The 27,834-nt window shown below is 49.3% G+C and overlaps 1 protein-coding gene across 2 annotated transcripts in view; it reads right to left on the bottom strand.

The window, feature by feature from the left end:
* The window catches only part of LOC139538537 (unconventional myosin-X-like), a 192,071-nt gene that overhangs the window by 143,719 nt on the left and 20,518 nt on the right, over positions 1-27,834 (bottom strand). For both annotated transcript variants that reach the window (XR_011667754.1, XM_071340690.1), the window contains exon 2: positions 9,018-9,116. Coding sequence is in view for 1 of the 2 variants with exons in the window: in XM_071340690.1 (XP_071196791.1) it covers positions 9,018-9,116 (99 nt within the window). In the remaining variant the exon portion in view is untranslated. The remainder of the gene's footprint in view (positions 1-9,017; positions 9,117-27,834) is intronic.

Here is a 27,834-nt window from a genome sequence, read left to right as displayed (position 1 = left end):
CCTGCTTCCTGTTTACAAGTAGAAGCTCAAAACAGGAAGTACCCATGACTCGCTCCATTGAGAAATCATGCTGTGAGTTAAGCTGTGACCTTGTAAAGAAACTCAGTACACCAGCAGACTAGAACTGTTCATATTTAGATCCTCAGAACAGCACAGGCCTCCAGAAATAGCATGAAGCCTGGGGTATGGGTGAGGTGGACAGCTGGGGGACAGACCCTAGGAATGGGGACGGGATGGGGCAGAGGGTCATGGTCCTCTGGGCCAACTCCGAAGGCCTGGGAATAGGTCTAGGAATATGGAGCTACAGTGCATGATTAGCGAAACATACCAAAACCAGTCCAAGTTCAAAAGCTAAACATATTTACAGTAAAGCGGCATCCTTCAAGAACAAACAGCAGCTGAACCCAAAAGACTTTACCCCACAGCTGACGTCTCACTCACTCAACAGGATATCCTTCAGACACAAAGGTCTCCCTCCAGGCCAACAGATAAGTTCAGCCTGGCTAGAGTAGAGCCCATTCCTACTATTCTCATCATACAAACTGCTAATCATACTGCTAATCATTACCTTCTGAAAAAAACCAGCATAGATCAGCATACATTACAAGCTGGTCCATGCTGGTCAGTGTTGGTCTGATGCTGGTCTTGACCAGCATGGTCTAACTGGTTATACTGGCATGGTGACCAGCCTTCGCTGTGTTATGGACACTGATGACCAGCATACATCCTATTGGAAACCAGCCAGAGTCGATTCCCACAATCTGCATTCAGAATGACTGTGTTAAAAAGATGAATGAGAACAAAGATCTCAGTAACAGTTGCAATTAGTTTAGAAAAATGTATGTTATTTATCTTTGTGTCGCATAAGATAAATGTATTGATTAATTAAATCAACTCTGGTATACCGCACCCCCCCCCGGTGGCCAGGCTAGGGTGGGCAGTATCCAGACGTTCACATCATCATTACAGTCCTTCTCTATACCGAAATTTACAGTATTAACGGTTTAGTGCACAGGGGGTTGCAATAAAATGCAAAAAAGCCCGTTGTGCTATCAACCTTAACACAAGTAATAGCAAATATCCATGGAGGCTGCTAGATAAATATGCTAATGACCACAAACGAAAATAAACTAATTGCAAAGTCAGGCAATTCAGCTCATAAAGTTATACAAATATATAGGTAGGCGCTACCAAATGTCATTTTTGGTGAGTTTGCACATTCAAATCAAATGTATTTATTTATTATATTGTCTCCTCTATCATCAAATCGAATGTATTTTATATAGCCCTTCTTACATCAGCTGATATCTCAAAGTGCTGTACAGAAACCCAGCCTAAAACCCCAAACAGCAAGCAATGCAGGTGTAGAAGCACGTTTACAAGCCAATGTGAACAAAATACATTGTGCAAATGAATAAAGATTTGACGCATGCTTGTCTGAAGGAAGAACAATACTGGCTGTGAAGCAGCATATCTACATGCTGTGTGTCTGGAGTCGCTAGGGCAACGGGCCTGCCTGCTCTGAGGGGGAGGAGCAGACAGGTGGAGGAAAAAAAAGGAAATGAAGGGGGATACCATGAGGGGGAAATGGGGATACCTTTCCCCTCATGGTAGTAACATTAACATGATGGCTTCTAATTGCAGTCGCTGTACTCATAATATACAGGAGAACGATCACCTTGCGGCGAGGATAGCTGTGCTGCAAGCCCAGCTTCAGATGCAATCGTTAGGCGAGGGTAATGTAAGTGTAGGAAAGGATGAAACAGCGTCTCTGCCACCAGTAAATACAGATAGCAGTGTAAATACCCTCGCACGGTCCCCGCAGCCGGACAACATTCTCATGGCTTCTGGAAGGAAATGCTGTAGGAATGCTCAACCGGTGTCGCTCATTCAGCCGACAGAAACTTTCAATCGGTTTTCCCCATTAAGCAGCGAGTCGGAGTCTGAGGCTGAGCCTTCTCTGGTCTCTACTCGTCCCGTTATGGGGTCTGAGATGCCGAAGCCTCCCACCATTAGCTCTGACAAATTGAAAACCCTAGTCATTGGCGACTCCATTACCCGCAGTATTAGACTTAAAACGAATCACCCAGCGATCATACACTGTTTACCAGGGGGCAGGGCTAACGACGTTAAGGCTAATCTGAAGATGGTGCTGGCTAAAGCTAAAACTGGCGAGTGTAGAGAGTATAGGGTTATTGTTATCCACGTCGGCACCAACGATGTTAGGATGAAACAGTCAGAGGTCACCAAGCGCAACATAGCTTCAGCGTGTAAATCAGCTAGAAAGATGTGTCGGCATCGAGTAATTGTCTCTGGCCCTCTCCCAGTTAGTGGGAGTGACGAGCTCTACAGCAGAGTCTCACAACTCAATCGCTGGTTGAAAACTGTTTTCTGCCCCTCCCAAAAGATAGAATTTGTAGATAATTGGCCCTCTTTCTGGGACTCACCCACAAACAGGACCAAGCCTGACCTGCTGAGGAGTGACGGACTCCATCCTAGCTGGAGGGGTGCTCTCATCTTATCTACAAACATAGACAGGGCTCTAACTCCCCTAGCTCCACAATGAGATAGCGTGCTGCCTGGCCTGCACCCTGTCAGCCAGCTTAGTGGAGTCTGCCACTAGCACAGTCAGTGTAGTCAGCTCAGCTATCCCATTGAGACTGTGTCTGTGCCTCGATCTAGGTTGAGCAAAATTAAACATGGCGGTGTTCGCCTTAGCAATCTCACTAGAACCTCCTCCATTCCGGTCATTATTGAAAGAGATAGTGATACCTCACATCTCAAAATAGGGCTACTTAATGTTAGATCCCTCACTTCCAAGGCAGTTATAGTCAATGAACTAATCACTGATCATAATCTTGATGTGATTGGCCTGACTGAAACATGGCTTAAGCCTGATGAATTGACTGTGTTAAAATGAGGCCTCACCTCCTGGTTACACTAGTGACCATATCCCCCGCGCATCCCGCAAAGGCAGAAGTGTTGCTAACATTTACGAGAGCAAATTTCAATTTACAAAAAAAAAAGACGTTTTCGTCTTTTGAGCTTCTAGGCAACTCAATCACTTTTTATAGCTACTGTTTACAGGCCTCGTGGGCCATAATACAGCGTTCCTCACAGAGTTCCCTGAATTCCTATCGGACATTGTAGTCATGGCAGATAATATTCACATTTTTGGTGACTTTAATATTCAAGTGGAAAAGTCCACAGACCCACTCCAAAAGGCTTTCGGAGCCATCATCGACTCAATGGGTTTTGTCCAACTTACTGCCACAGTCATACTATGGACCTAGTTTTGTCCCGTGGAATAAATATTGTGGATCTAATGTTTTTCGTCATAATCCTGGACTATCGGACCACCATTTTATTACGTTTGCAATCGCAACAAATAATCTGCTCAGACCCCAACCAAGGATCATCAAAAGCCGTGCTATAAATTCTCGGACAACCCAAAGATTCCTAAATGCCCTTTGACTCCCTCCGCCTATCAAAGGACGTCAGAGTACAAAAATCAATTAACCGCCTGAGGAACTCAATTTAACCTTGCGTAATACCCTAAATGCAGTCACACCCCTAAAAACATTTGTCATAAGAAACTAGCTCCCTGGTATACAGAAAATACCCGAGCTCTGAAGCAAGCTTCCAGAAAATTGGAACGGAAATGGCGCTACACCAAACTGGAAGTCTTCCGACTACCTTGGAAAGACAATACCGTGCAGTATCGAAGAGCCCTCACCGCTGCGCGACCATACTATTTTTCCAACTTAATTGAGGAAAATAAGAACAATCCAAAATGTATTTATGATACTGTCGCAAAGCTAACTAAGAAGCAGCATTCCCCAAGAGAGGATGGCTTTCACGTCAGCAGTGATAAATTCATGAACTTCTTTGAGGAAAAGATCATGATCATTAGAAAGCAAATTACGGACTCCTCTTTAAATTTGCGTATTCCTCCAAAGCTCAGTTGTCCTGAGTCTGCACAACTCTGCCAGGACCTAGGATCAAGGGAGACACTTAAGTGTTTTAATACTATATCTTGTGACACAATGATGAAAATAATCATGGCCTCTAAACCTTCAAGCTGCATACTGGACTCTATTCCAACTAAACTACTGAAAGAGCTGCTTCCTGTGCTTGGTCCTCCTATGTTGAACATAATAAACGGCTCCCTATCCACCGGATGTGTACCAAACTCACTAAAAGTGGCAGTAATAAAGCCAAACCTTGACCCGGAAAATATAAAAAATGATCGGCCTATATCGAATCTTCCATTCCTCTCAAAAACTTTAGAAAAAGCTTCAGTCTGGTTTTAGACCCCATCATAGCACTGAGACTGCACTTGTGAAGGTGGTAAATGACCTTTTAATGGCGTCAGACCAAGGCTCTGCATCTGTCCTCGTGCTACTAGACCTTAGTGCTGCCTTTGATACCATCGATCACCACATTCTTTTGGAGAGACTGGAAACCCAAATTGGTCTACATGGACAAGTTCTGGCCTGGTTTAGATCTTATCTGTCGGAAATATATCAGTTTGTCTCCGTAGATGGTTTGTCCTCTGACAAATCAACTGTACATTTCGGTGTTCCTCAAGGCTCTGTTTTAGGACCACTATTGTTTTCACTATATATTTGACCTCGGTGATGTCATTCGAAAACATAATGTTACCTTTCACTGCTATGTGGATGACACACAGCTGTACATTTCAATGAAACATGGTGAAGCCTCAAAATTGCCCTCGCTAGAAGCCTGTGTTTCAGACATAAGGAAATGGATGGCTGCAAACTTTCTACTTTTAAACTCGGTCAAAACAGAGATGCTTGTTCTAGGTCCCAAGAAACAAAAGAGATCTTCTGTTGAATCTGACAATTAATCTTGGTTGTAAAGTCTTCTCAAATAAAACTGTGAAGGACCTCAGCGTTACTCTGGACCCTGATCTCTCTTTGACGAACATATCAAGACTGTTTGAAGGACAGCTTTTTTCCATCTACGTAACATTGCAAAAATCAGACATTTTCTGTCCAAAAATGATGCAGAAAAATGTATCCATGCTTTTGTCACTTGTAGGTTAGACTACTGCAATGCTCTACTCTACTTCTACCGGCTACCCGGATAAAACACTAAATAAACTTTCAGTTAGTGCTAAACACAGCTGCTAGAATCTTGACTAGAACCAAATATATTACTCCAGTGCTAGCCTCCCTACACTGGCTTCCTGTTAAGGCTAGGGCTGAGTTCAAGGTTTTTCTGCTAACCTACAAAGCATTACTTGGGCTTGCTCCTATCCATCTTCCCGATTTAGTCCTGCCGTACATACCTACATGTACGCTACGGTCACAAGATGCAGGCCTCCTAATTGTCCCTAGAATTTCTAAGCAAACAGCGGGAGGCAGGGCTTTCTCCTATAGATCTCCATTTTTATGGAACGGTCTGCCTACCCATGTGAGAGACGCAGACTCGGTCTCAACCTTTAAGTCTTTACTGAAGACTTATCTCTTCAGTGGGTCATATGATTGAGTGTAGTCTGGCCCAGGGGTGTGAAGGTGAACGGAAAGGCACTGGAGCAACGAACCGCCCTTGCTGTCTCTGCCTGGCCGGTTCCCTCTTCCACTGGATTCTCTGCCTCAAACCCTATTTCAGGGGCTAAGTCACTGGCTTACTGGTGCTCTTCCATGCCGTCCCTAGGAGGGGTGCGTCACTTGAGTAGGTTGAGTCACTGGTGTGATCTTCCTGTCCGGGTTGGCGCCCCCCCTCGGGTGCGTGCCGTGGGAGAGATCTTCGTGGGCTATACTCGGCCTTGTCTCAGGATGGTAAGTTGGTGGTTTAAGATATCCCTCTAGTGGTGTGGGGGCTGTGCTTTGGCAAAGTGGGTGGGGTTATATCCTGCCTGGTTGGCCCTGTCCGGAGGTATCGTCAGACGGGCCCACAGTGTCTCCCGACCTCTCCTGTCTCAGCCTCCAGTATTTATGCTGCAATAGTTTGTCGGGGGGCTAGGGTCAGTTTGTTATATCTGGAGTATTTATCCTGTCTTATCCGGTGGACCATGGCCCTAGGACTACCTGGCCTGATGACTCCTTGCTGTCCCAGTCCACCTGGTCGTGCTGCTGCTCCAGTTTCAGCTGTTCTGCCTGCGGCTATGGAAACCTAACCTGTTCACCGGACGTGCTACCTTGTCCCAGACCTGCTGTCTTCAACTCTCTAGAGACAGCAGGAGCGGTAGACGTACTCTGAATGATCGGCTATGAAAAGCCAACTGACATTTACTCCTGATATGCTGACCTGGTGCACCCTCTACAACCACTGTGAATATTATGGTGATCAATGAACATTTGAACATCTTAGCCATGTTCTGTTATAATCTCCACCCGGCACAGCCATAAGAGGACTGGCCACCCCTCATAGCCTGGTTCCTCGCTAGGTTTCGGCCTTTCTAGGGAGTTTTTCCTAGCCACCGTGCTTCTACACCTGCATTGCTTGCTGTTTGGGGTTTTAGGCTGGGTTTCTGTACAGCACTTTGAGATATCAGAAACAGGCAGACAGACGGACTGATGAGTAGCTACTTTTCTCCGATACTTTTCTCAGGTAAAATGCAAGATTAACTTTAGGAGCTGGCTATATTCTTGATAAAATTTTGAAATGGGTGTCTTCGCAAAAAAAATACTTAGCTTTTTTCATTGAAAGCTCATTTACGTGTGTTGCTGCCAGCCAAATAGCGTTGCACTTCTGTTGTCATCTGATGGAAATGAAACCATTTTGCACTGATGTATTTTCTGTGAAGAAAAACTATAACGCTGACTAACCATTAACGCATTAACTATTCTGTACAAATCTGCGCCACCTCGACATTCAAACGAGGCTGCAAAGAAAACCAATGGGACTGTAGCGACAAAAATCTGGGGTGTGAACTACGTTTCTATTCAAGCGTTGATTGACATGGTAATCAACCAATAATATCGGAGAAAAGTTTTTTTTTTTTTAACTGATCCCCTCCGACGCTGTACGTTAAATTGTGACGTGTCATGACGTAACATACAGCACCCATAATGCAACTCATTCTGTGTCGTACAGCCTCTCTCCACCAGGTGTAGCACTACTCTCCCAGTTTAAAAATAAGAAAGGGACAGGGTAAGGGGGGGATACCTAGTCATTTTTTGCGTCTTCACTGCAAGCTATCGTGACTCTCAAAAGCCGCTGTTTACTTCTGAAGAGCACTATAGCGCCGCCCTAAAAACCAGAATCAAATTCGACACAAACCTTCAAATAGGTATGTAATTATACATTATATAAACTCTTTATAGTATAGTTTTTTTATTTACATTTTAGAGGCGATAAGGTGATAAGATGGACAGATCGAGTGAAAAAAGCCGTTTTCCCACACGACATCTCTCCTCACGATCACGCAATAGGTTTCTCTTCCCTACCTGCCATTTATAAAAAATAAAAATAAAAATTTTAAAAAAAGCTCATTGCCTTCTTCAATCTAAGATGAGCATCATGAAGGCCTCGTCATTGATTTCGGGGAACTACGGTAAACTTCATAATGTAAAATCATGTGAAAGGTGACATGAAGAAAGCAAACATATTACATAAGGTATTTACATAAAAAGATTACAATTATTACAATTATTAAAATGTATTAAGAAAAATGTAAAAGAAATAGCTTCAATTGTATTGAAAAACCATCCAATGGCTATTTTCAAATACCCCGGTATACTGCCCGAGCCTAGGGGGCCCACGGGACCTTCTCTCAGCCGCATTACAAAATGTGTAGAATAGCATGAGCTAAGCTACAAAACGGAACATTTGATCATCCTTGAGATGTTTCTACAACGCAGAAGTGGCTTTGGGACAAGTCTCTGAATGTCCTTGAGTGGCCCAGCCAGAGCCTGGACTTGAACCCGATTGAACATCTCTGGAGACCTGAAAATAGCTGTGCAGCGATGCCCCCCATCAAAAGGTGCTTCAACAAAGTACTGAGTAAAGGGTCTGAATTACCTACGTAAATGTTATATTTCCCGTTTTAGTTTTTTTTTAAATGAAACTTGAAAACATTTCAACCAAAAACATTTTTTTTAATTGTGTCATGGGGTATTGTGATGTTGTTGTGGAGTATTGTGATGTCATTGTGGAGTATTGTGATGTCATTGTGGGGTATTGTGATGTCATTGTGGGGTATTGTGATGTCATTGTGGGGTATTGTGATGTCATTGTGGGGTATTGTGATGTCATTGTGGGGTATTGTGATGTCATTGTGGGGTATTGTGATGTCATTGTGGGGTATTGTGTGTAGATTGATGAGGGGGAAAAATCTAATCAATCCATTTCAGGATTAGGCTGTAATGTAACAAAATGTGGAAAAAGTCAAGGAGTCCGAATGCACCGTACTTATATGCACTGTGCAGCCTTACCTACGGGTCTTATATGCACTGTGCAGCCTTACCTACGTGTCTTATATGCACTGTGCAGCCTTACCTACGGGTCTTGGGTGATCAGCCTACTCAGCGACACCCACAGAACACAACTGTTTAGAGTTCACACAAATATTAGCATCGTAGCTAATATTCGTGGTCCTTAGATCCATACTTAAGGCTGTACACGGACCCCTGTTCAGATGAAACAATCATCCTCACCTGCACTCCTGGCTGGCTGAGTTAACAAACACACCACTATTTATCTAGTTGAATCTGTATACTGACTCACCTTTTTAAAGAAATCCTGAACATGCTGAAAAAAAACATTGTGGTCCCACAAGTGTCTGTAGGCGATCCAGGGCTTTCAAAATCTGGACATAACTACTAGACATTTACACAATTGTATTTATTTCACCTTTTCACACCTCACAAAGATAAATAACACATGTTTCTAAACTAATCTAATCTGCTAGATGGACTTACTGCACCTGTTTCTGAGATGTTACAGTCAACATTGGCCCTACAACACAGAGTAATTAGCCTAATGAAGACCATCTTGGTTAATGAAGGTAGTTTGGTTTGTCCCAGTACATAGTTTGTCCTCCTTACCTCTCCGTAGTCGGTTGTAAGGACCAGGTCGTCGTGGGAACGGGAGCTGACGGTAGCAGGGAGGAGCAGCTCTTCGTCCCGCAGCCAAACACGGGCCCCCTGAAAGACAACAGAAGATCAGGTTCTGGGAGCACAGAGGACTAGAATCTGATGCCCCCCCGACTGTCAACAACTACTAGAATCTGATGCCCCCCCGACTGTCAACAACTACTAGAATCTGATGCCCCCCCGACTGTCAACAACTACTAGAATCTGATGGCCCCCCGACTGTCAACAACTACTAGAATCTGATGGCCCCCCGACTGTCAACAACTACTAGAATCTGATGGCCCCCCGACTGTCAACAACTACTAGAATCTGATGGCCCCCCGACTGTCAACAACTACTAGAATCTGATGGCCCCCCGACTGTCAACAACTACTAGAATCTGATGGCCCCCCGACTGTCAACAACTACTAGAATCTGATGGCCCCCCGACTGTCAACAACTACTAGAATCTGATGCCCCCCGACTGTCAACAACTACTAGAATCTGATGGCCCCCCGACTGTCAACAACTACTAGAATCTGATGCCCCCCGACTGTCAACAACTACTAGAATCTGATGCCCCCCAGACTGTCAACAACTACTAGAATCTGATGCCCCCCAGACTGTCAACAACTACTAGAATCTGATGCCCCCCGACTGTCAACTACTAGAATCTGATGCCCCCCGACTGCCAACTACTAGAATCTGATGCCCCCCCGACTGTCAACTACTAGAATCTGATGCCCCCCCGACTGTCAACAACTACTAGAATCTGATGCCCCCCCGACTGTCAACAACTACTAGAATCTGATGCCCCCCCGACTGTCAACAACTACTAGAATCTGATGCCCCCCCGACTGTCAACAACTACTAGAATCTGATGCCCCCCCGACTGTCAACAACTACTAGAATCTGATGCCCCCCCGACTGTCAACAACTACTAGAATCTGATGCCCCCCGACTGTCAACAACTACTAGAATCTGATGCCCCCCGACTGTCAACAACTACTAGAATCTGATGCCCCCCCGACTGTCAACAACTACTAGAATCTGATGCCCCCCCGACTGTCAACAACTACTAGAATCTGATGCCCCCCCGACTGTCAACAACTACTAGAATCTGATGCCCCCCCGACTGTCAACAACTACTAGAATCTGATGCCCCCCCGACTGTCAACAACTACTAGAATCTGATGCCCCCCCGACTGTCAACAACTACTAGAATCTGATGCCCCCCCGACTGTCAACAACTACTAGAATCTGATGCCCCCCCGACTGTCAACAACTACTAGAATCTGATGCCCCCCCGACTGTCAACAACTACTAGAATCTGATGCCCCCCCGACTGTCAACAACTACTAGAATCTGATGCCCCCCCGACTGTCAACTACTAGAATCTGATGCCCCCCGACTGTCGTCAACTACTAGAATCTGATGCCCCCCCGACTGTCAACAACTACTAGAATCTGATGCCCCCCCGACTGTCAACAACTACTAGAATCTGATGCCCCCCCGACTGTCAACAACTACTAGAATCTGATGCCCCCCCGACTGTCAACAACTACTAGAATCTGATGCCCCCCCCGACTGTCAACAACTACTAGAATCTGATGCCCCCCCGACTGTCAACTACTAGAATCTGATGCCCCCCCGACTGTCAACAACTACTAGAATCTGATGCCCCCCCGACTGTCAACAACTACTAGAATCTGATGCCCCCCGACTGTCAACAACTACTAGAATCTGATGCCCCCCGACTGTCAACTACTACTAGAATCTGATGCCCCCCGACTGTCAACAACTACTAGAATCTGATGCCCCCCGACTGTCAACAACTACTAGAATCTGATGCCCCCCGACTGTCAACAACTACTAGAATCTGATCCCCCCCGACTGTCAACTACTAGAATCTGATGCCCCCCGACTGTCAACAACTACTAGAATCTGATGCCCCGACTGTCAACAACTACTAGAATCTGATGCCCCCCGACTGTCAACAACTACTAGAATCTGATGCCCCCCGACTGTCAACAACTACTAGAATCTGATGCCCCCCGACTGTCAACAACTACTAGAATCTGATGGCCCCCCGACTGTCAACAACTACTAGAATCTGATCCCCCCCGACTGTCAACAACTACTAGAATCTGATGGCCCCCCGACTGTCAACAACTACTAGAATCTGATGGCCCCCCGACTGTCAACAACTACTAGAATCTGATGCCCCCCGACTGTCAACAACTACTAGAATCTGATGCCCCCCGACTGTCAACAACTACTAGAATCTGATGCCCCCCCGACTGTCAACAACTACTAGAATCTGATGTCAACAACTACTAGAATCTGATGGCCCCCCGACTGTCAACAACTACTAGAATTTGATGCCCCCCCGACTGTCAACAACTACTAGAATCTGATGCCCCCCCGACTGTCAACAACTACTAGAATCTGATGCCCCCCGACTGTCAACAACTACTAGAATCTGATGCCCCCCGACTGTCAACAACTACTAGAATCTGATGCCCCCCGACTGTCAACAACTACTAGAATCTGATGCCCCCCCGACTGTCAACAACTACTAGAATCTGATGTCAACAACTACTAGAATCTGATGGCCCCCCGACTGTCAACAACTACTAGAATCTGATGGCCCCCCGACTGTCAACAACTACTAGAATCTGATGCCCCCCCGACTGTCAAAAACTACTAGAATCTGATGCCCCCCCGACTGTCAAAAACTACTAGAATCTGATGCCCCCCCGACTGTCAACAACTACTAGAATCTGATGCCCCCCGACTGTCAACAACTACTAGAATCTGATGCCCCCCCGACTGTCAACAACTACTAGAATCTGATGCCCCCCGACTGTCAACAACTACTAGAATCTGATGCCCCCCCGACTGTCAACTACTAGAATCTGATGTCAACAACTACTAGAATCTGATGCCCCCCCGACTGTCAACAACTACTAGAATCTGATGCCCCCCCGACTGTCAACAACTACTAGAAACTGATGCCCCCCCGACTGTCAACAACTACTAGAATCTGATGCCCCCCCGACTGTCAACAACTACTAGAATCTGATGCCCCCCCGACTGTCAACAACTACTAGAATCTGATGGCCCCCCGACTGTCAACAACTACTAGAATCTGATGGCCCCCCGACTGTCAACAACTACTAGAATCTGATGGCCCCCCGACTGTCAACAACTACTAGAATCTGATGGCCCCCCGACTGTCAACAACTACTAGAATCTGATGCCCCCCCGACTGTCAACAACTACTAGAATCTGATGCCCCCCCGACTGTCAACAACTACTAGAATCTGATGCCCCCCGACTGTCAACAACTACTAGAATCTGATGCCCCCCGACTGTCAACAACTACTAGAATCTGATGCCCCCCGACTGTCAACAACTACTAGAATCTGATGCCCCCCGACTGTCAACAACTACTAGAATCTGATGCCCCCCGACTGTCAACAACGACTAGAATCTGATGCCCCCCCGACTGTCAACAACGACTAGAATCTGATGCCCCCCCGACTGTCAACAACGACTAGAATCTGATGCCCCCCGACTGTCAACAACGACTAGAATCTGATGCCCCCCCGACTGTCAACAACGACTAGAATCTGATGCCCCCCCGACTGTCAACAACGACTAGAATCTGATGCCCCCCCGACTGTCAACAACGACTAGAATCTGATGCCCCCCCGACTGTCAACAACGACTAGAATCTGATGCCCCCCCGACTGTCAACAACGACTAGAATCTGATGCCCCCCCGACTGTCAACAACGACTAGAATCTGATGCCCCCCCGACTGTCAACAACTACTAGAATCTGATGCCCCCCCGACTGTCAACAACTACTAGAATCTGATGCCCCCCCGACTGTCAACAACTACTAGAATCTGATGCCCCCCCGACTGTCAACAACTACTAGAATCTGATGCCCCCCCGACTGTCAACAACTACTAGAATCTGATGCCCCCCCCGACTGTCAACTACTAGAATCTGATGCCCCCCCCGACTGTCAACTACTAGAATCTGATGCCCCCCCCGACTGTCAACAACTACTAGAATCTGATGCCCCCCCCGACTGTCAACAACTACTAGAATCTGATGCCCCCCCGACTGTCAACAACGACTAGAATCTGATGCCCCCCCGACTGTCAACTACTAGAATCTGATGCCCCCCCGACTGTCAACAACTACTAGAATCTGATGCCCCCCCGACTGTCAACAACGACTAGAATCTGATGCCCCCCCGACTGTCAACAAGGACTAGAATCTGATGCCCCCCCGACTGTCAACAACGACTAGAATCTGATGCCCCCCCGACTGTCAACAAGGACTAGAATCTGATGCCCCCCCGACTGTCAACAACGACTAGAATCTGATGCCCCCCTGACTGTCAACAACGACTAGAATCTGATGGCCCCCCGACTGTCAACAACGACTAGAATCTGATGCCCCCCCGACTGTCAACAACGACTAGAATCTGATGCCCCCCCGACTGTCAACAACGACTAGAATCTGATGCCCCCCCGACTGTCAACAACGACTAGAATCTGATGCCCCCCCGACTGTCAACAACGACTAGAATCTGATGCCCCCCCGACTGTCAACAACGACTAGAATCTGATGCCCCCCCCGACTGTCAACGACTAGAATCTGATGCCCCCCCCGACTGTCAACAACGACTAGAATCTGATGCCCCCCCGACTGTCAACAACGACTAGAATCTGATGCCCCCCCGACTGTCAACAACGACTAGAATCTGATGCCCCCCCGACTGTCAACAACGACTAGAATCTGATGCCCCCCCGACTGTCAACAACGACTAGAATCTGATGCCCCCCCGACTGTCAACAACGACTAGAATCTGATGCCCCCCCGACTGTCAACAACGACTAGAATCTGATGCCCCCCCGACTGTCAACAACGACTAGAATCTGATGCCCCCCCGACTGTCAACAACGACTAGAATCTGATGCCCCCCCGACTGTCAACAACGACTAGAATCTGATGCCCCCCCGACTGTCAACAACGACTAGAATCTGATGCCCCCCCGACTGTCAACAACGACTAGAATCTGATGCCCCCCCGACTGTCAACAACGACTAGAATCTGATGCCCCCCCGACTGTCAACAACGACTAGAATCTGATGCCCCCCCGACTGTCAACAACGACTAGAATCTGATGCCCCCCCGACTGTCAACAACGACTAGAATCTGATGCCCCCCCGACTGTCAACAACGACTAGAATCTGATGCCCCCCCGACTGTCAACAACGACTAGAATCTGATGCCCCCCCGACTGTCAACAACGACTAGAATCTGATGCCCCCCCGACTGTCAACAACGACTAGAATCTGATGCCCCCCCCGACTGTCAACAACGACTAGAATCTGATGCCCCCCGACTGTCAACAACGACTAGAATCTGATGCCCCCCCCGACTGTCAACAACGACTAGAATCTGATGCCCCCCGACTGTCAACAACGACTAGAATCTGATGCCCCCCGACTGTCAACAACGACTAGAATCTGATGCCCCCCCGACTGTCAACAACTACTAGAATCTGATGCCCCCCCGACTGTCAACAACTACTAGAATCTGATGCCCCCCCCGACTGTCAACAACTACTAGAATCTGATGCCCCCCCGACTGTCAACTACTAGAATCTGATGCCCCCCCGACTGTCAACAACTACTAGAATCTGATGCCCCCCGACTGTCAACTACTAGAATCTGATGCCCCCCCGACTGTCAACAACTACTAGAATCTGATGCCCCCCGACTGTCAACTACTAGAATCTGATGCCCCCGACTGTCAACAACTACTAGAATCTGATGCCCCCCGACTGTCAACAACTACTAGAATCTGATGCCCCCCGACTGTCAACAACTACTAGAATCTGATGCCCCCCGACTGTCAACAACTACTAGAATCTGATGGCCCCCCGACTGTCAACAACTACTAGAATCTGATGCCCCCCCGACTGTCAACAACTACTAGAATCTGATGCCCCCCGACTGTCAACAACTACTAGAATCTGATGCCCCCCGACTGTCAACTACTACTAGAATCTGATGCCCCCCGACTGTCAACAACTACTAGAATCTGATGCCCCCCGACTGTCAACAACTACTAGAATCTGATACCCCCCGACTGTCAACAACTACTAGAATCTGATGCCCCCCGACTGTCAACAACTACTAGAATCTGATCCCCCCCGACTGTCAACTACTAGAATCTGATGCCCCCCCGACTGTCAACAACTACTAGAATCTGATGCCCCCCGACTGTCAACAACTACTAGAATCTGATGCCCCCCGACTGTCAACAACTACTAGAATCTGATGCCCCCCGACTGTCAACAACTACTAGAATCTGATGCCCCCCGACTGTCAACAACTACTAGAATCTGATGGCCCCCCGACTGTCAACAACTACTAGAATCTGATCCCCCCCGACTGTCAACAACTACTAGAATCTGATGGCCCCCCGACTGTCAACAACTACTAGAATCTGATGGCCCCCCGACTGTCAACAACTACTAGAATCTGATGCCCCCCGACTGTCAACAACTACTAGAATCTGATGCCCCCCGACTGTCAACAACTACTAGAATCTGATGCCCCCCCGACTGTCAACAACTACTAGAATCTGATGTCAACAACTACTAGAATCTGATGGCCCCCCGACTGTCAACAACTACTAGAATTTGATGCCCCCCCGACTGTCAACAACTACTAGAATCTGATGCCCCCCCGACTGTCAACAACTACTAGAATCTGATGCCCCCCGACTGTCAACAACTACTAGAATCTGATGCCCCCCGACTGTCAACAACTACTAGAATCTGATGCCCCCCGACTGTCAACAACTACTAGAATCTGATGTCAACAACTACTAGAATCTGATGGCCCCCCGACTGTCAACAACTACTAGAATCTGATGGCCCCCCGACTGTCAAAAACTACTAGAATCTGATGCCCCCCCGACTGTCAACAACTACTAGAATCTGATGCCCCCCCGACTGTCAACAACGACTAGAATCTGATGCCCCCCCGACTGTCAACAACGACTAGAATCTGATGCCCGCCCGACTGTCAACTACTAGAATCTGATGCCCCCCCGACTGTCAACAACTACTAGAATCTGATGCCCCCCCCGACTGTCAACAACTACTAGAATCTGATGCCCCCCCCGACTGTCAACTACTAGAATCTGATGCCCCCCCCGACTGTCAACAACTACTAGAATCTGATGCCCCCCCCGACTGTCAACAACTACTAGAATCTGATGCCCCCCCCGACTGTCAACTACTAGAATCTGATGCCCCCCCGACTGTCAACTACTAGAATCTGATGCCCCCCCGACTGTCAACTACTAGAATCTGATGCCCCCCCGACTGTCAACAACTACTAGAATCTGATGCCCCCCCGACTGTCAACAACTACTAGAATCTGATGCCCCCCCGACTGTCAACAACTACTAGAATCTGATGCCCCCCCGACTGTCAACAACTACTAGAATCTGATGCCCCCCCGACTGTCAACAACTACTAGAATCTGATGCCCCCCCGACTGTCAACAACTACTAGAATCTGATGCCCCCCCGACTGTCAACAACTACTAGAATCTGATGCCCCCCCGACTGTCAACAACTACTAGAATCTGATGCCCCCCCGACTGTCAACAACTACTAGAATCTGATGCCCCCCCGACTGTCAACTACTACTAGAATCTGATGCCCCCCGACTGTCAACAACTACTAGAATCTGATGCCCCCCGACTGTCAACAACTACTAGAATCTGATGCCCCCCGACTGTCAACAACTACTAGAATCTGATGCCCCCCGACTGTCAACAACTACTAGAATCTGATGGCCCCCCGACTGTCAACAACTACTAGAATCTGATGGCCCCCCGACTGTCAACAACTACTAGAATCTGATGGCCCCCCGACTGTCAACAACTACTAGAATCTGATGGCCCCCCGACTGTCAACAACTACTAGAATCTGATGGCCCCCCGACTGTCAACAACTACTAGAATCTGATGCCCCCCGACTGTCAACAACTACTAGAATCTGATGCCCCCCGACTGTCAACAACTACTAGAATCTGATGCCCCCCCGACTGTCAACAACTACTAGAATCTGATGTCAACAACTACTAGAATCTGATGGCCCCCCGACTGTCAACAACTACTAGAATTTGATGCCCCCCCGACTGTCAACAACTACTAGAATCTGATGCCCCCCCGACTGTCAACAACTACTAGAATCTGATGCCCCCCGACTGTCAACAACTACTAGAATCTGATGCCCCCCGACTGTCAACAACTACTAGAATCTGATGCCCCCCGACTGTCAACAACTACTAGAATCTGATGTCAACAACTACTAGAATCTGATGGCCCCCCGACTGTCAACAACTACTAGAATCTGATGGCCCCCCGACTGTCAAAAACTACTAGAATCTGATGCCCCCCCGACTGTCAACAACTACTAGAATCTGATGCCCCCCCGACTGTCAACAACGACTAGAATCTGATGCCCCCCCGACTGTCAACAACGACTAGAATCTGATGCCCGCCCGACTGTCAACTACTAGAATCTGATGCCCCCCCGACTGTCAACAACTACTAGAATCTGATGCCCCCCCCGACTGTCAACAACTACTAGAATCTGATGCCCCCCCCGACTGTCAACTACTAGAATCTGATGCCCCCCCCGACTGTCAACAACTACTAGAATCTGATGCCCCCCCCGACTGTCAACAACTACTAGAATCTGATGCCCCCCCCGACTGTCAACTACTAGAATCTGATGCCCCCCCCGACTGTCAACTACTAGAATCTGATGCCCCCCCGACTGTCAACTACTAGAATCTGATGCCCCCCCGACTGTCAACAACTACTAGAATCTGATGCCCCCCCGACTGTCAACAACTACTAGAATCTGATGCCCCCCCGACTGTCAACAACTACTAGAATCTGATGCCCCCCCGACTGTCAACAACTACTAGAATCTGATGCCCCCCCGACTGTCAACAACTACTAGAATCTGATGCCCCCCCGACTGTCAACAACTACTAGAATCTGATGCCCCCCCGACTGTCAACAACTACTAGAATCTGATGCCCCCCCGACTGTCAACAACTACTAGAATCTGATGCCCCCCCGACTGTCAACAACTACTAGAATCTGATGCCCCCCCGACTGTCAACTACTACTAGAATCTGATGCCCCCCGACTGTCAACAACTACTAGAATCTGATGCCCCCCGACTGTCAACAACTACTAGAATCTGATGCCCCCCGACTGTCAACAACTACTAGAATCTGATGCCCCCCGACTGTCAACAACTACTAGAATCTGATGCCCCCCGACTGTCAACAACTACTAGAATCTGATGCCCCCCGACTGTCAACAACTACTAGAATCTGATGCCCCCCGACTGTCAACAACTACTAGAATCTGATGCCCCCCGACTGTCAACAACTACTAGAATCTGATGCCCCCCGACTGTCAACAACTACTAGAATCTGATGGCCCCCCGACTGTCAACAACTACTAGAATCTGATCCCCCCCGACTGTCAACAACTACTAGAATCTGATGGCCCCCCGACTGTCAACAACTACTAGAATCTGATGGCCCCCCGACTGTCAACAACTACTAGAATCTGATGCCCCCCGACTGTCAACAACTACTAGAATCTGATGCCCCCCGACTGTCAACAACTACTAGAATCTGATGCCCCCCCGACTGTCAACAACTACTAGAATCTGATGTCAACAACTACTAGAATCTGATCCCCCCCGACTGTCAACAACTACTAGAATCTGATGGCCCCCCGACTGTCAACAACTACTAGAATCTGATGCCCCCCCGACTGTCAACAACTACTAGAATCTGATGTCAACAACTACTAGAATCTGATGGCCCCCCGACTGTCAACAACTACTAGAATTTGATGCCCCCCCGACTGTCAACAACTACTAGAATCTGATGCCCCCCCGACTGTCAACAACTACTAGAATCTGATGCCCCCCGACTGTCAACAACTACTAGAATCTGATGCCCCCCGACTGTCAACAACTACTAGAATCTGATGCCCCCCGACTGTCAACAACTACTAGAATCTGATGTCAACAACTACTAGAATCTGATGGCCCCCCGACTGTCAACAACTACTAGAATCTGATGGCCCCCCGACTGTCAACAACTACTAGAATCTGATGCCCCCCCGACTGTCAAAAACTACTAGAATCTGATGCCCCCCCGACTGTCAACAACTACTAGAATCTGATGCCCCCCCGACTGTCAACAACTACTAGAATCTGATGCCCCCCCGACTGTCAACAACTACTAGAATCTGATGCCCCCCCGACTGTCAACAACTACTAGAATCTGATGCCCCCCGACTGTCAACAACTACTAGAATCTGATGCCCCCCGACTGTCAACAACTACTAGAATCTGATGCCCCCCCGACTGTCAACAACTACTAGAATCTGATGCCCCCCGACTGTCAACAACTACTAGAATCTGATGCCCCCCCGACTGTCAACTACTAGAATCTGATGTCAACAACTACTAGAATCTGATGGCCCCCCGACTGTCAACAACTACTAGAATCTGATGGCCCCCCGACTGTCAACAACTACTAGAATCTGATGCCCCCCCGACTGTCAACAACTACTAGAAACTGATGGCCCCCCGACTGTCAACAACTACTAGAAACTGATGGCCCCCCGACTGTCAACAACTACTAGAATCTGATGCCCCCCCGACTGTCAACAACTACTAGAATCTGATGGCCCCCCGACTGTCAACAACTACTAGAATCTGATGGCCCCCCGACTGTCAACAACTACTAGAATCTGATGGCCCCCCGACTGTCAACAACTACTAGAATCTGATGCCCCCCCGACTGTCAACAACTACTAGAATCTGATGCCCCCCCGACTGTCAACTACTAGAATCTGATGCCCCCCGACTGTCAACAACTACTAGAATCTGATGCCCCCCCGACTGTCAACAACTACTAGAATCTGATGCCCCCCGACTGTCAACAACTACTAGAATCTGATGCCCCCCGACTGTCAACAACGACTAGAATCTGATGCCCCCCGACTGTCAACAACGACTAGAATCTGATGCCCCCCCGACTGTCAACAACGACTAGAATCTGATGCCCCCCGACTGTCAACAACGACTAGAATCTGATGCCCCCCGACTGTCAACAACGACTAGAATCTGATGCCCCCCGACTGTCAACAACGACTAGAATCTGATGCCCCCCCGACTGTCAACAACGACTAGAATCTGATGCCCCCCCGACTGTCAACAACGACTAGAATCTGATGCCCCCCCGACTGTCAACAACGACTAGAATCTGATGCCCCCCCGACTGTCAACAACGACTAGAATCTGATGCCCCCCCGACTGTCAACAACGACTAGAATCTGATGCCCCCCCGACTGTCAACAACGACTAGAATCTGATGCCCCCCCGACTGTCAACAACGACTAGAATCTGATGCCCCCCCGACTGTCAACAACGACTAGAATCTGATGCCCCCCCGACTGTCAACAACGACTAGAATCTGATGCCCCCCCGACTGTCAACAACGACTAGAATCTGATGCCCCCCGACTGTCAACAACGACTAGAATCTGATGCCCCCCCGACTGTCAACAACGACTAGAATCTGATGCCCCCCCGACTGTCAACAACGACTAGAATCTGATGCCCCCCCGACTGTCAACAACGACTAGAATCTGATGCCCCCCCGACTGTCAACAACGACTAGAATCTGATGCCCCCCCGACTGTCAACAACGACTAGAATCTGATGCCCCCCCGACTGTCAACAACGACTAGAATCTGATGCCCGCCCGACTGTCAACTACTAGAATCTGATGCCCCCCCGACTGTCAACAACTACTAGAATCTGATGCCCCCCCCGACTGTCAACAACTACTAGAATCTGATGCCCCCCCCGACTGTCAACAACTACTAGAATCTGATGCCCCCCCCGACTGTCAACAACTACTAGAATCTGATGCCCCCCCCGACTGTGAACAACTACTAGAATCTGATGCCCCCCCCGACTGTCAACTACTAGAATCTGATGCCCCCCCGACTGTCAACTACTAGAATCTGATGCCCCCCCGACTGTCAACTACTAGAATCTGATGCCCCCCCGACTGTCAACAACTACTAGAATCTGATGCCCCCCCGACTGTCAACAACTACTAGAATCTGATGCCCCCCCGACTGTCAACAACTACTAGAATCTGATGCCCCCCCGACTGTCAACAACTACTAGAATCTGATGCCCCCCCGACTGTCAACAACTACTAGAATCTGATGCCCCCCCGACTGTCAACAACTACTAGAATCTGATGCCCCCCCGACTGTCAACAACTACTAGAATCTGATGCCCCCCCGACTGTCAACAACTACTAGAATCTGATGCCCCCCCGACTGTCAACAACTACTAGAATCTGATGCCCCCCCGACTGTCAACAACTACTAGAATCTGATGCCCCCCCGACTGTCAACAACTACTAGAATCTGATGCCCCCCCGACTGTCAACAACTACTAGAATCTGATGCCCCCCCGACTGTCAACAACTACTAGAATCTGATGCCCCCCCGACTGTCAACAACTACTAGAATCTGATGCCCCCCCGACTGTCAACAACTACTAGAATCTGATGCCCCCCCGACTGTCAACAACTACTAGAATCTGATGCCCCCCCGACTGTCAACAACTACTAGAATCTGATGCCCCCCCGACTGTCAACAACTACTAGAATCTGATGCCCCCCCGACTGTCAACTACTAGAATCTGATGCCCCCCCGACTGTCAACAACTACTAGAATCTGATGCCCCCCCGACTGTCAACAACTACTAGAATCTGATGCCCCCCCGACTGTCAACAACTACTAGAATCTGATGCCCCCCGACTGTCAACAACTACTAGAATCTGATGCCCCCCCGACTGTCAACTACTAGAATCTGATGTCAACAACTACTAGAATCTGATGGCCCCCCGACTGTCAACAACTACTAGAAACTGATGGCCCCCGACTGTCAACTACTAGAATCTGATGCCCCCCGACTGTCAACTACTAGAATCTGATGCCCCCCGACTGTCAACTACTAGAATCTGATGCCCCCCGACTGTCAACAACTACTAGAATCTGATGCCCCCCGACTGTCAACAACTACTAGAATCTGATGCCCCCCCGACTGTCAACTACTAGAATCTGATGCCCCCCCGACTGTCAACTACTAGAATCTGATGTCAACAACGACTAGAAACTGATGGCCCCCCGACTGTCAACAACGACTAGAATCTGATGCCCCCCCCGACTGTCAACAACGACTAGAATCTGATGCCCCCCCCGACTGTCAACAACGACTAGAATCTGATGCCCCCCCCGACTGTCAACAACGACTAGAATCTGATGCCCCCCCCGACTGTCAACAACGACTAGAATCTGATGCCCCCCCCGACTGTCAACAACGACTAGAATCTGATGCCCCCCCCGACTGTCAACAACGACTAGAATCTGATGCCCCCCCCGACTGTCAACAACGACTAGAATCTGATGCCCCCCCCGACTGTCAACAACGACTAGAATCTGATGCCCCCCCCGACTGTCAACAACGACTAGAATCTGATGCCCCCCCCGACTGTCAACAACTACTAGAATCTGATGCCCCCCCCGACTGTCAACAACTACTAGAATCTGATGCCCCCCCCGACTGTCAACAACTACTAGAATCTGATGCCCCCCCCGACTGTCAACAACTACTAGAATCTGATGCCCCCCCCGACTGTCAACAACTACTAGAATCTGATGCCCCCCCCGACTGTCAACAACTACTAGAATCTGATGCCCCCCGACTGTCAACAACGACTAGAATCTGATGCCCCCCCCGACTGTCAACAACGACTAGAATCTGATGCCCCCCCCGACTGTCAACAACGACTAGAATCTGATGCCCCCCCCGACTGTCAACAACGACTAGAATCTGATGCCCCCCCCGACTGTCAACAACGACTAGAATCTGATGCCCCCCCCGACTGTCAACAACGACTAGAATCTGATGCCCCCCCCGACTGTCAACAACGACTAGAATCTGATGCCCCCCCCGACTGTCAACAACTACTAGAATCTGATGCCCCCCCCGACTGTCAACAACTACTAGAATCTGATGCCCCCCCCGACTGTCAACAACTACTAGAATCTGATGCCCCCCCCGACTGTCAACAACTACTAGAATCTGATGCCCCCCCCGACTGTCAACAACTACTAGAATCTGATGCCCCCCCCGACTGTCAACAACTACTAGAATCTGATGCCCCCCCCGACTGTCAACAACTACTAGAATCTGATGCCCCCCCCGACTGTCAACAACTACTAGAATCTGATGCCCCCCCCGACTGTCAACAACTACTAGAATCTGATGCCCCCCCCGACTGTCAACAACTACTAGAATCTGATGCCCCCCCCGACTGTCAACAACTACTAGAATCTGATGCCCCCCCCGACTGTCAACAACTACTAGAATCTGATGCCCCCCCCGACTGTCAACAACTACTAGAATCTGATGCCCCCCCCGACTGTCAACAACTACTAGAATCTGATGCCCCCCCCGACTGTCAACAACTACTAGAATCTGATGCCCCCCCCGACTGTCAACAACTACTAGAATCTGATGCCCCCCCCGACTGTCAACAACTACTAGAATCTGATGCCCCCCCCGACTGTCAACAACTACTAGAATCTGATGCCCCCCCCGACTGTCAACAACTACTAGAATCTGATGCCCCCCCCCGACTGTCAACAACTACTAGAATCTGATGCCCCCCCCGACTGTCAACAACTACTAGAATCTGATGCCCCCCCCCGACTGTCAACAACTACTAGAATCTGATGCCCCCCCCCGACTGTCAACAACTACTAGAATCTGATGCCCCCCCCCGACTGTCAACAACTACTAGAATCTGATGCCCCCCCCGACTGTCAACAACTACTAGAATCTGATGCCCCCCCCGACTGTCAACAACTACTAGAATCTGATGCCCCCCCCGACTGTCAACAACTACTAGAATCTGATGCCCCCCCCGACTGTCAACAACTACTAGAATCTGATGCCCCCCCCGACTGTCAACAACTACTAGAATCTGATGCCCCCCCCGACTGTCAACAACTACTAGAATCTGATGCCCCCCCCGACTGTCAACAACTACTAGAATCTGATGCCCCCCCCGACTGTCAACAACTACTAGAATCTGATGCCCCCCCCGACTGTCAACAACTACTAGAATCTGATGCCCCCCCCGACTGTCAACAACTACTAGAATCTGATGCCCCCCCCGACTGTCAACAACTACTAGAATCTGATGCCCCCCCCGACTGTCAACAACTACTAGAATCTGATGCCCCCCCCGACTGTCAACAACTACTAGAATCTGATGCCCCCCCCGACTGTCAACAACTACTAGAATCTGATGCCCCCCCCGACTGTCAACAACTACTAGAATCTGATGCCCCCCCCGACTGTCAACAACTACTAGAATCTGATGCCCCCCCCGACTGTCAACAACGACTAGAATCTGATGCCCCCCCCGACTGTCAACAACGACTAGAATCTGATGCCCCCCCCGACTGTCAACAACGACTAGAATCTGATGCCCCCCCCGACTGTCAACAACGACTAGAATCTGATGCCCCCCCCGACTGTCAACAACGACTAGAATCTGATGCCCCCCCCGACTGTCAACAACGACTAGAATCTGATGCCCCCCCCGACTGTCAACAACGACTAGAATCTGATGCCCCCCCCGACTGTCAACAACGACTAGAATCTGATGCCCCCCCCGACTGTCAACAACGACTAGAATCTGATGCCCCCCCCGACTGTCAACAACGACTAGAATCTGATGCCCCCCCCGACTGTCAACAACGACTAGAATCTGATGCCCCCCCCGACTGTCAACAACGACTAGAATCTGATGCCCCCCCCGACTGTCAACAACGACTAGAATCTGATGCCCCCCCGACTGTCAACAACGACTAGAATCTGATGCCCCCCCGACTGTCAACAACGACTAGAATCTGATGCCCCCCCGACTGTCAACAACGACTAGAATCTGATGCCCCCCCGACTGTCAACAACGACTAGAATCTGATGCCCCCCCGACTGTCAACAACGACTAGAATCTGATGCCCCCCCGACTGTCAACAACGACTAGAATCTGATGCCCCCCCGACTGTCAACAACGACTAGAATCTGATGCCCCCCCGACTGTCAACAACGACTAGAATCTGATGCCCCCCCGACTGTCAACAACGACTAGAATCTGATGCCCCCCCGACTGTCAACAACGACTAGAATCTGATGCCCCCCCGACTGTCAACAACGACTAGAATCTGATGCCCCCCCGACTGTCAACAACGACTAGAATCTGATGCCCCCCCGACTGTCAACAACGACTAGAATCTGATGCCCCCCCGACTGTCAACAACGACTAGAATCTGATGCCCCCCCGACTGTCAACAACGACTAGAATCTGATGCCCCCCCGACTGTCAACAACGACTAGAATCTGATGCCCCCCCGACTGTCAACAACGACTAGAATCTGATGCCCCCCCGACTGTCAACAACGACTAGAATCTGATGCCCCCCCGACTGTCAACAACTACTAGAATCTGATGCCCCCCCGACTGTCAACAACTACTAGAATCTGATGCCCCCCCGACTGTCAACAACTACTAGAATCTGATGCCCCCCCGACTGTCAACAACTACTAGAATCTGATGCCCCCCCGACTGTCAACAACTACTAGAATCTGATGCCCCCCCGACTGTCAACAACTACTAGAATCTGATGCCCCCCCGACTGTCAACAACTACTAGAATCTGATGCCCCCCCGACTGTCAACAACTACTAGAATCTGATGCCCCCCCCGACTGTCAACAACTACTAGAATCTGATGCCCCCCCCGACTGTCAACAACTACTAGAATCTGATGCCCCCCCCGACTGTCAACAACTACTAGAATCTGATGCCCCCCCCGACTGTCAACAACTACTAGAATCTGATGCCCCCCCCGACTGTCAACCTACTAGAATCTGATGCCCCCCCCGACTGTCAAACTACTAGAATCTGATGCCCCCCCGACTGTCAACAACTACTAGAATCTGATGCCCCCCCGACTGTCAACAACTACTAGAATCTGATGCCCCCCCGACTGTCAACAACTACTAGAATCTGATGCCCCCCCGACTGTCAACAACTACTAGAATCTGATGCCCCCCCGACTGTCAACAACTACTAGAATCTGATGCCCCCCCGACTGTCAACAACTACTAGAATCTGATGCCCCCCCGACTGTCAACAACTACTAGAATCTGATGCCCCCCCGACTGTCAACAACTACTAGAATCTGATGCCCCCCCGACTGTCAACAACTACTAGAATCTGATGCCCCCCCGACTGTCAACAACTACTAGAATCTGATGCCCCCCCGACTGTCAACAACTACTAGAATCTGATGCCCCCCCGACTGTCAACAACTACTAGAATCTGATGCCCCCCCGACTGTCAACAACTACTAGAATCTGATGCCCCCCCGACTGTCAACAACTACTAGAATCTGATGCCCCCCCGACTGTCAACAACTACTAGAATCTGATGCCCCCCCGACTGTCAACAACTACTAGAATCTGATGCCCCCCCGACTGTCAACAACTACTAGAATCTGATGCCCCCCCGACTGTCAACAACTACTAGAATCTGATGCCCCCCCGACTGTCAACAACTACTAGAATCTGATGCCCCCCCGACTGTCAACAACTACTAGAATCTGATGCCCCCCCGACTGTCAACAACTACTAGAATCTGATGCCCCCCCGACTGTCAACAACTACTAGAATCTGATGCCCCCCCGACTGTCAACAACTACTAGAATCTGATGCCCCCCCGACTGTCAACAACTACTAGAATCTGATGCCCCCCCGACTGTCAACAACTACTAGAATCTGATGCCCCCCCGACTGTCAACAACTACTAGAATCTGATGCCCCCCCGACTGTCAACAACTACTAGAATCTGATGCCCCCCCGACTGTCAACAACTACTAGAATCTGATGCCCCCCCGACTGTCAACAACTACTAGAATCTGATGCCCCCCCGACTGTCAACAACTACTAGAATCTGATGCCCCCCCGACTGTCAACAACTACTAGAATCTGATGCCCCCCCGACTGTCAACAACTACTAGAATCTGATGCCCCCCCGACTGTCAACAACTACTAGAATCTGATGCCCCCCCGACTGTCAACAACTACTAGAATCTGATGCCCCCCCGACTGTCAACAACTACTAGAATCTGATGCCCCCCCGACTGTCAACAACTACTAGAATCTGATGCCCCCCCGACTGTCAACAACTACTAGAATCTGATGCCCCCCCGACTGTCAACAACTACTAGAATCTGATGCCCCCCCGACTGTCAACAACTACTAGAATCTGATGCCCCCCCGACTGTCAACAACTACTAGAATCTGATGCCCCCCCGACTGTCAACAACTACTAGAATCTGATGCCCCCCCGACTGTCAACAACTACTAGAATCTGATGCCCCCCCGACTGTCAACAACTACTAGAATCTGATGCCCCCCCCGACTGTCAACAACTACTAGAATCTGATGCCCCCCCCGACTGTCAACAACTACTAGAATC

This window comes from Salvelinus alpinus, chromosome 14 (genome assembly GCF_045679555.1).
Source record: "Salvelinus alpinus chromosome 14, SLU_Salpinus.1, whole genome shotgun sequence".
NCBI classification, from domain to species: Eukaryota; Metazoa; Chordata; class Actinopteri; order Salmoniformes; family Salmonidae; genus Salvelinus; species Salvelinus alpinus.
Note: the sequence above shows the minus strand (reverse complement) of the source record. Positions and strands in the feature narration are given on the sequence as shown.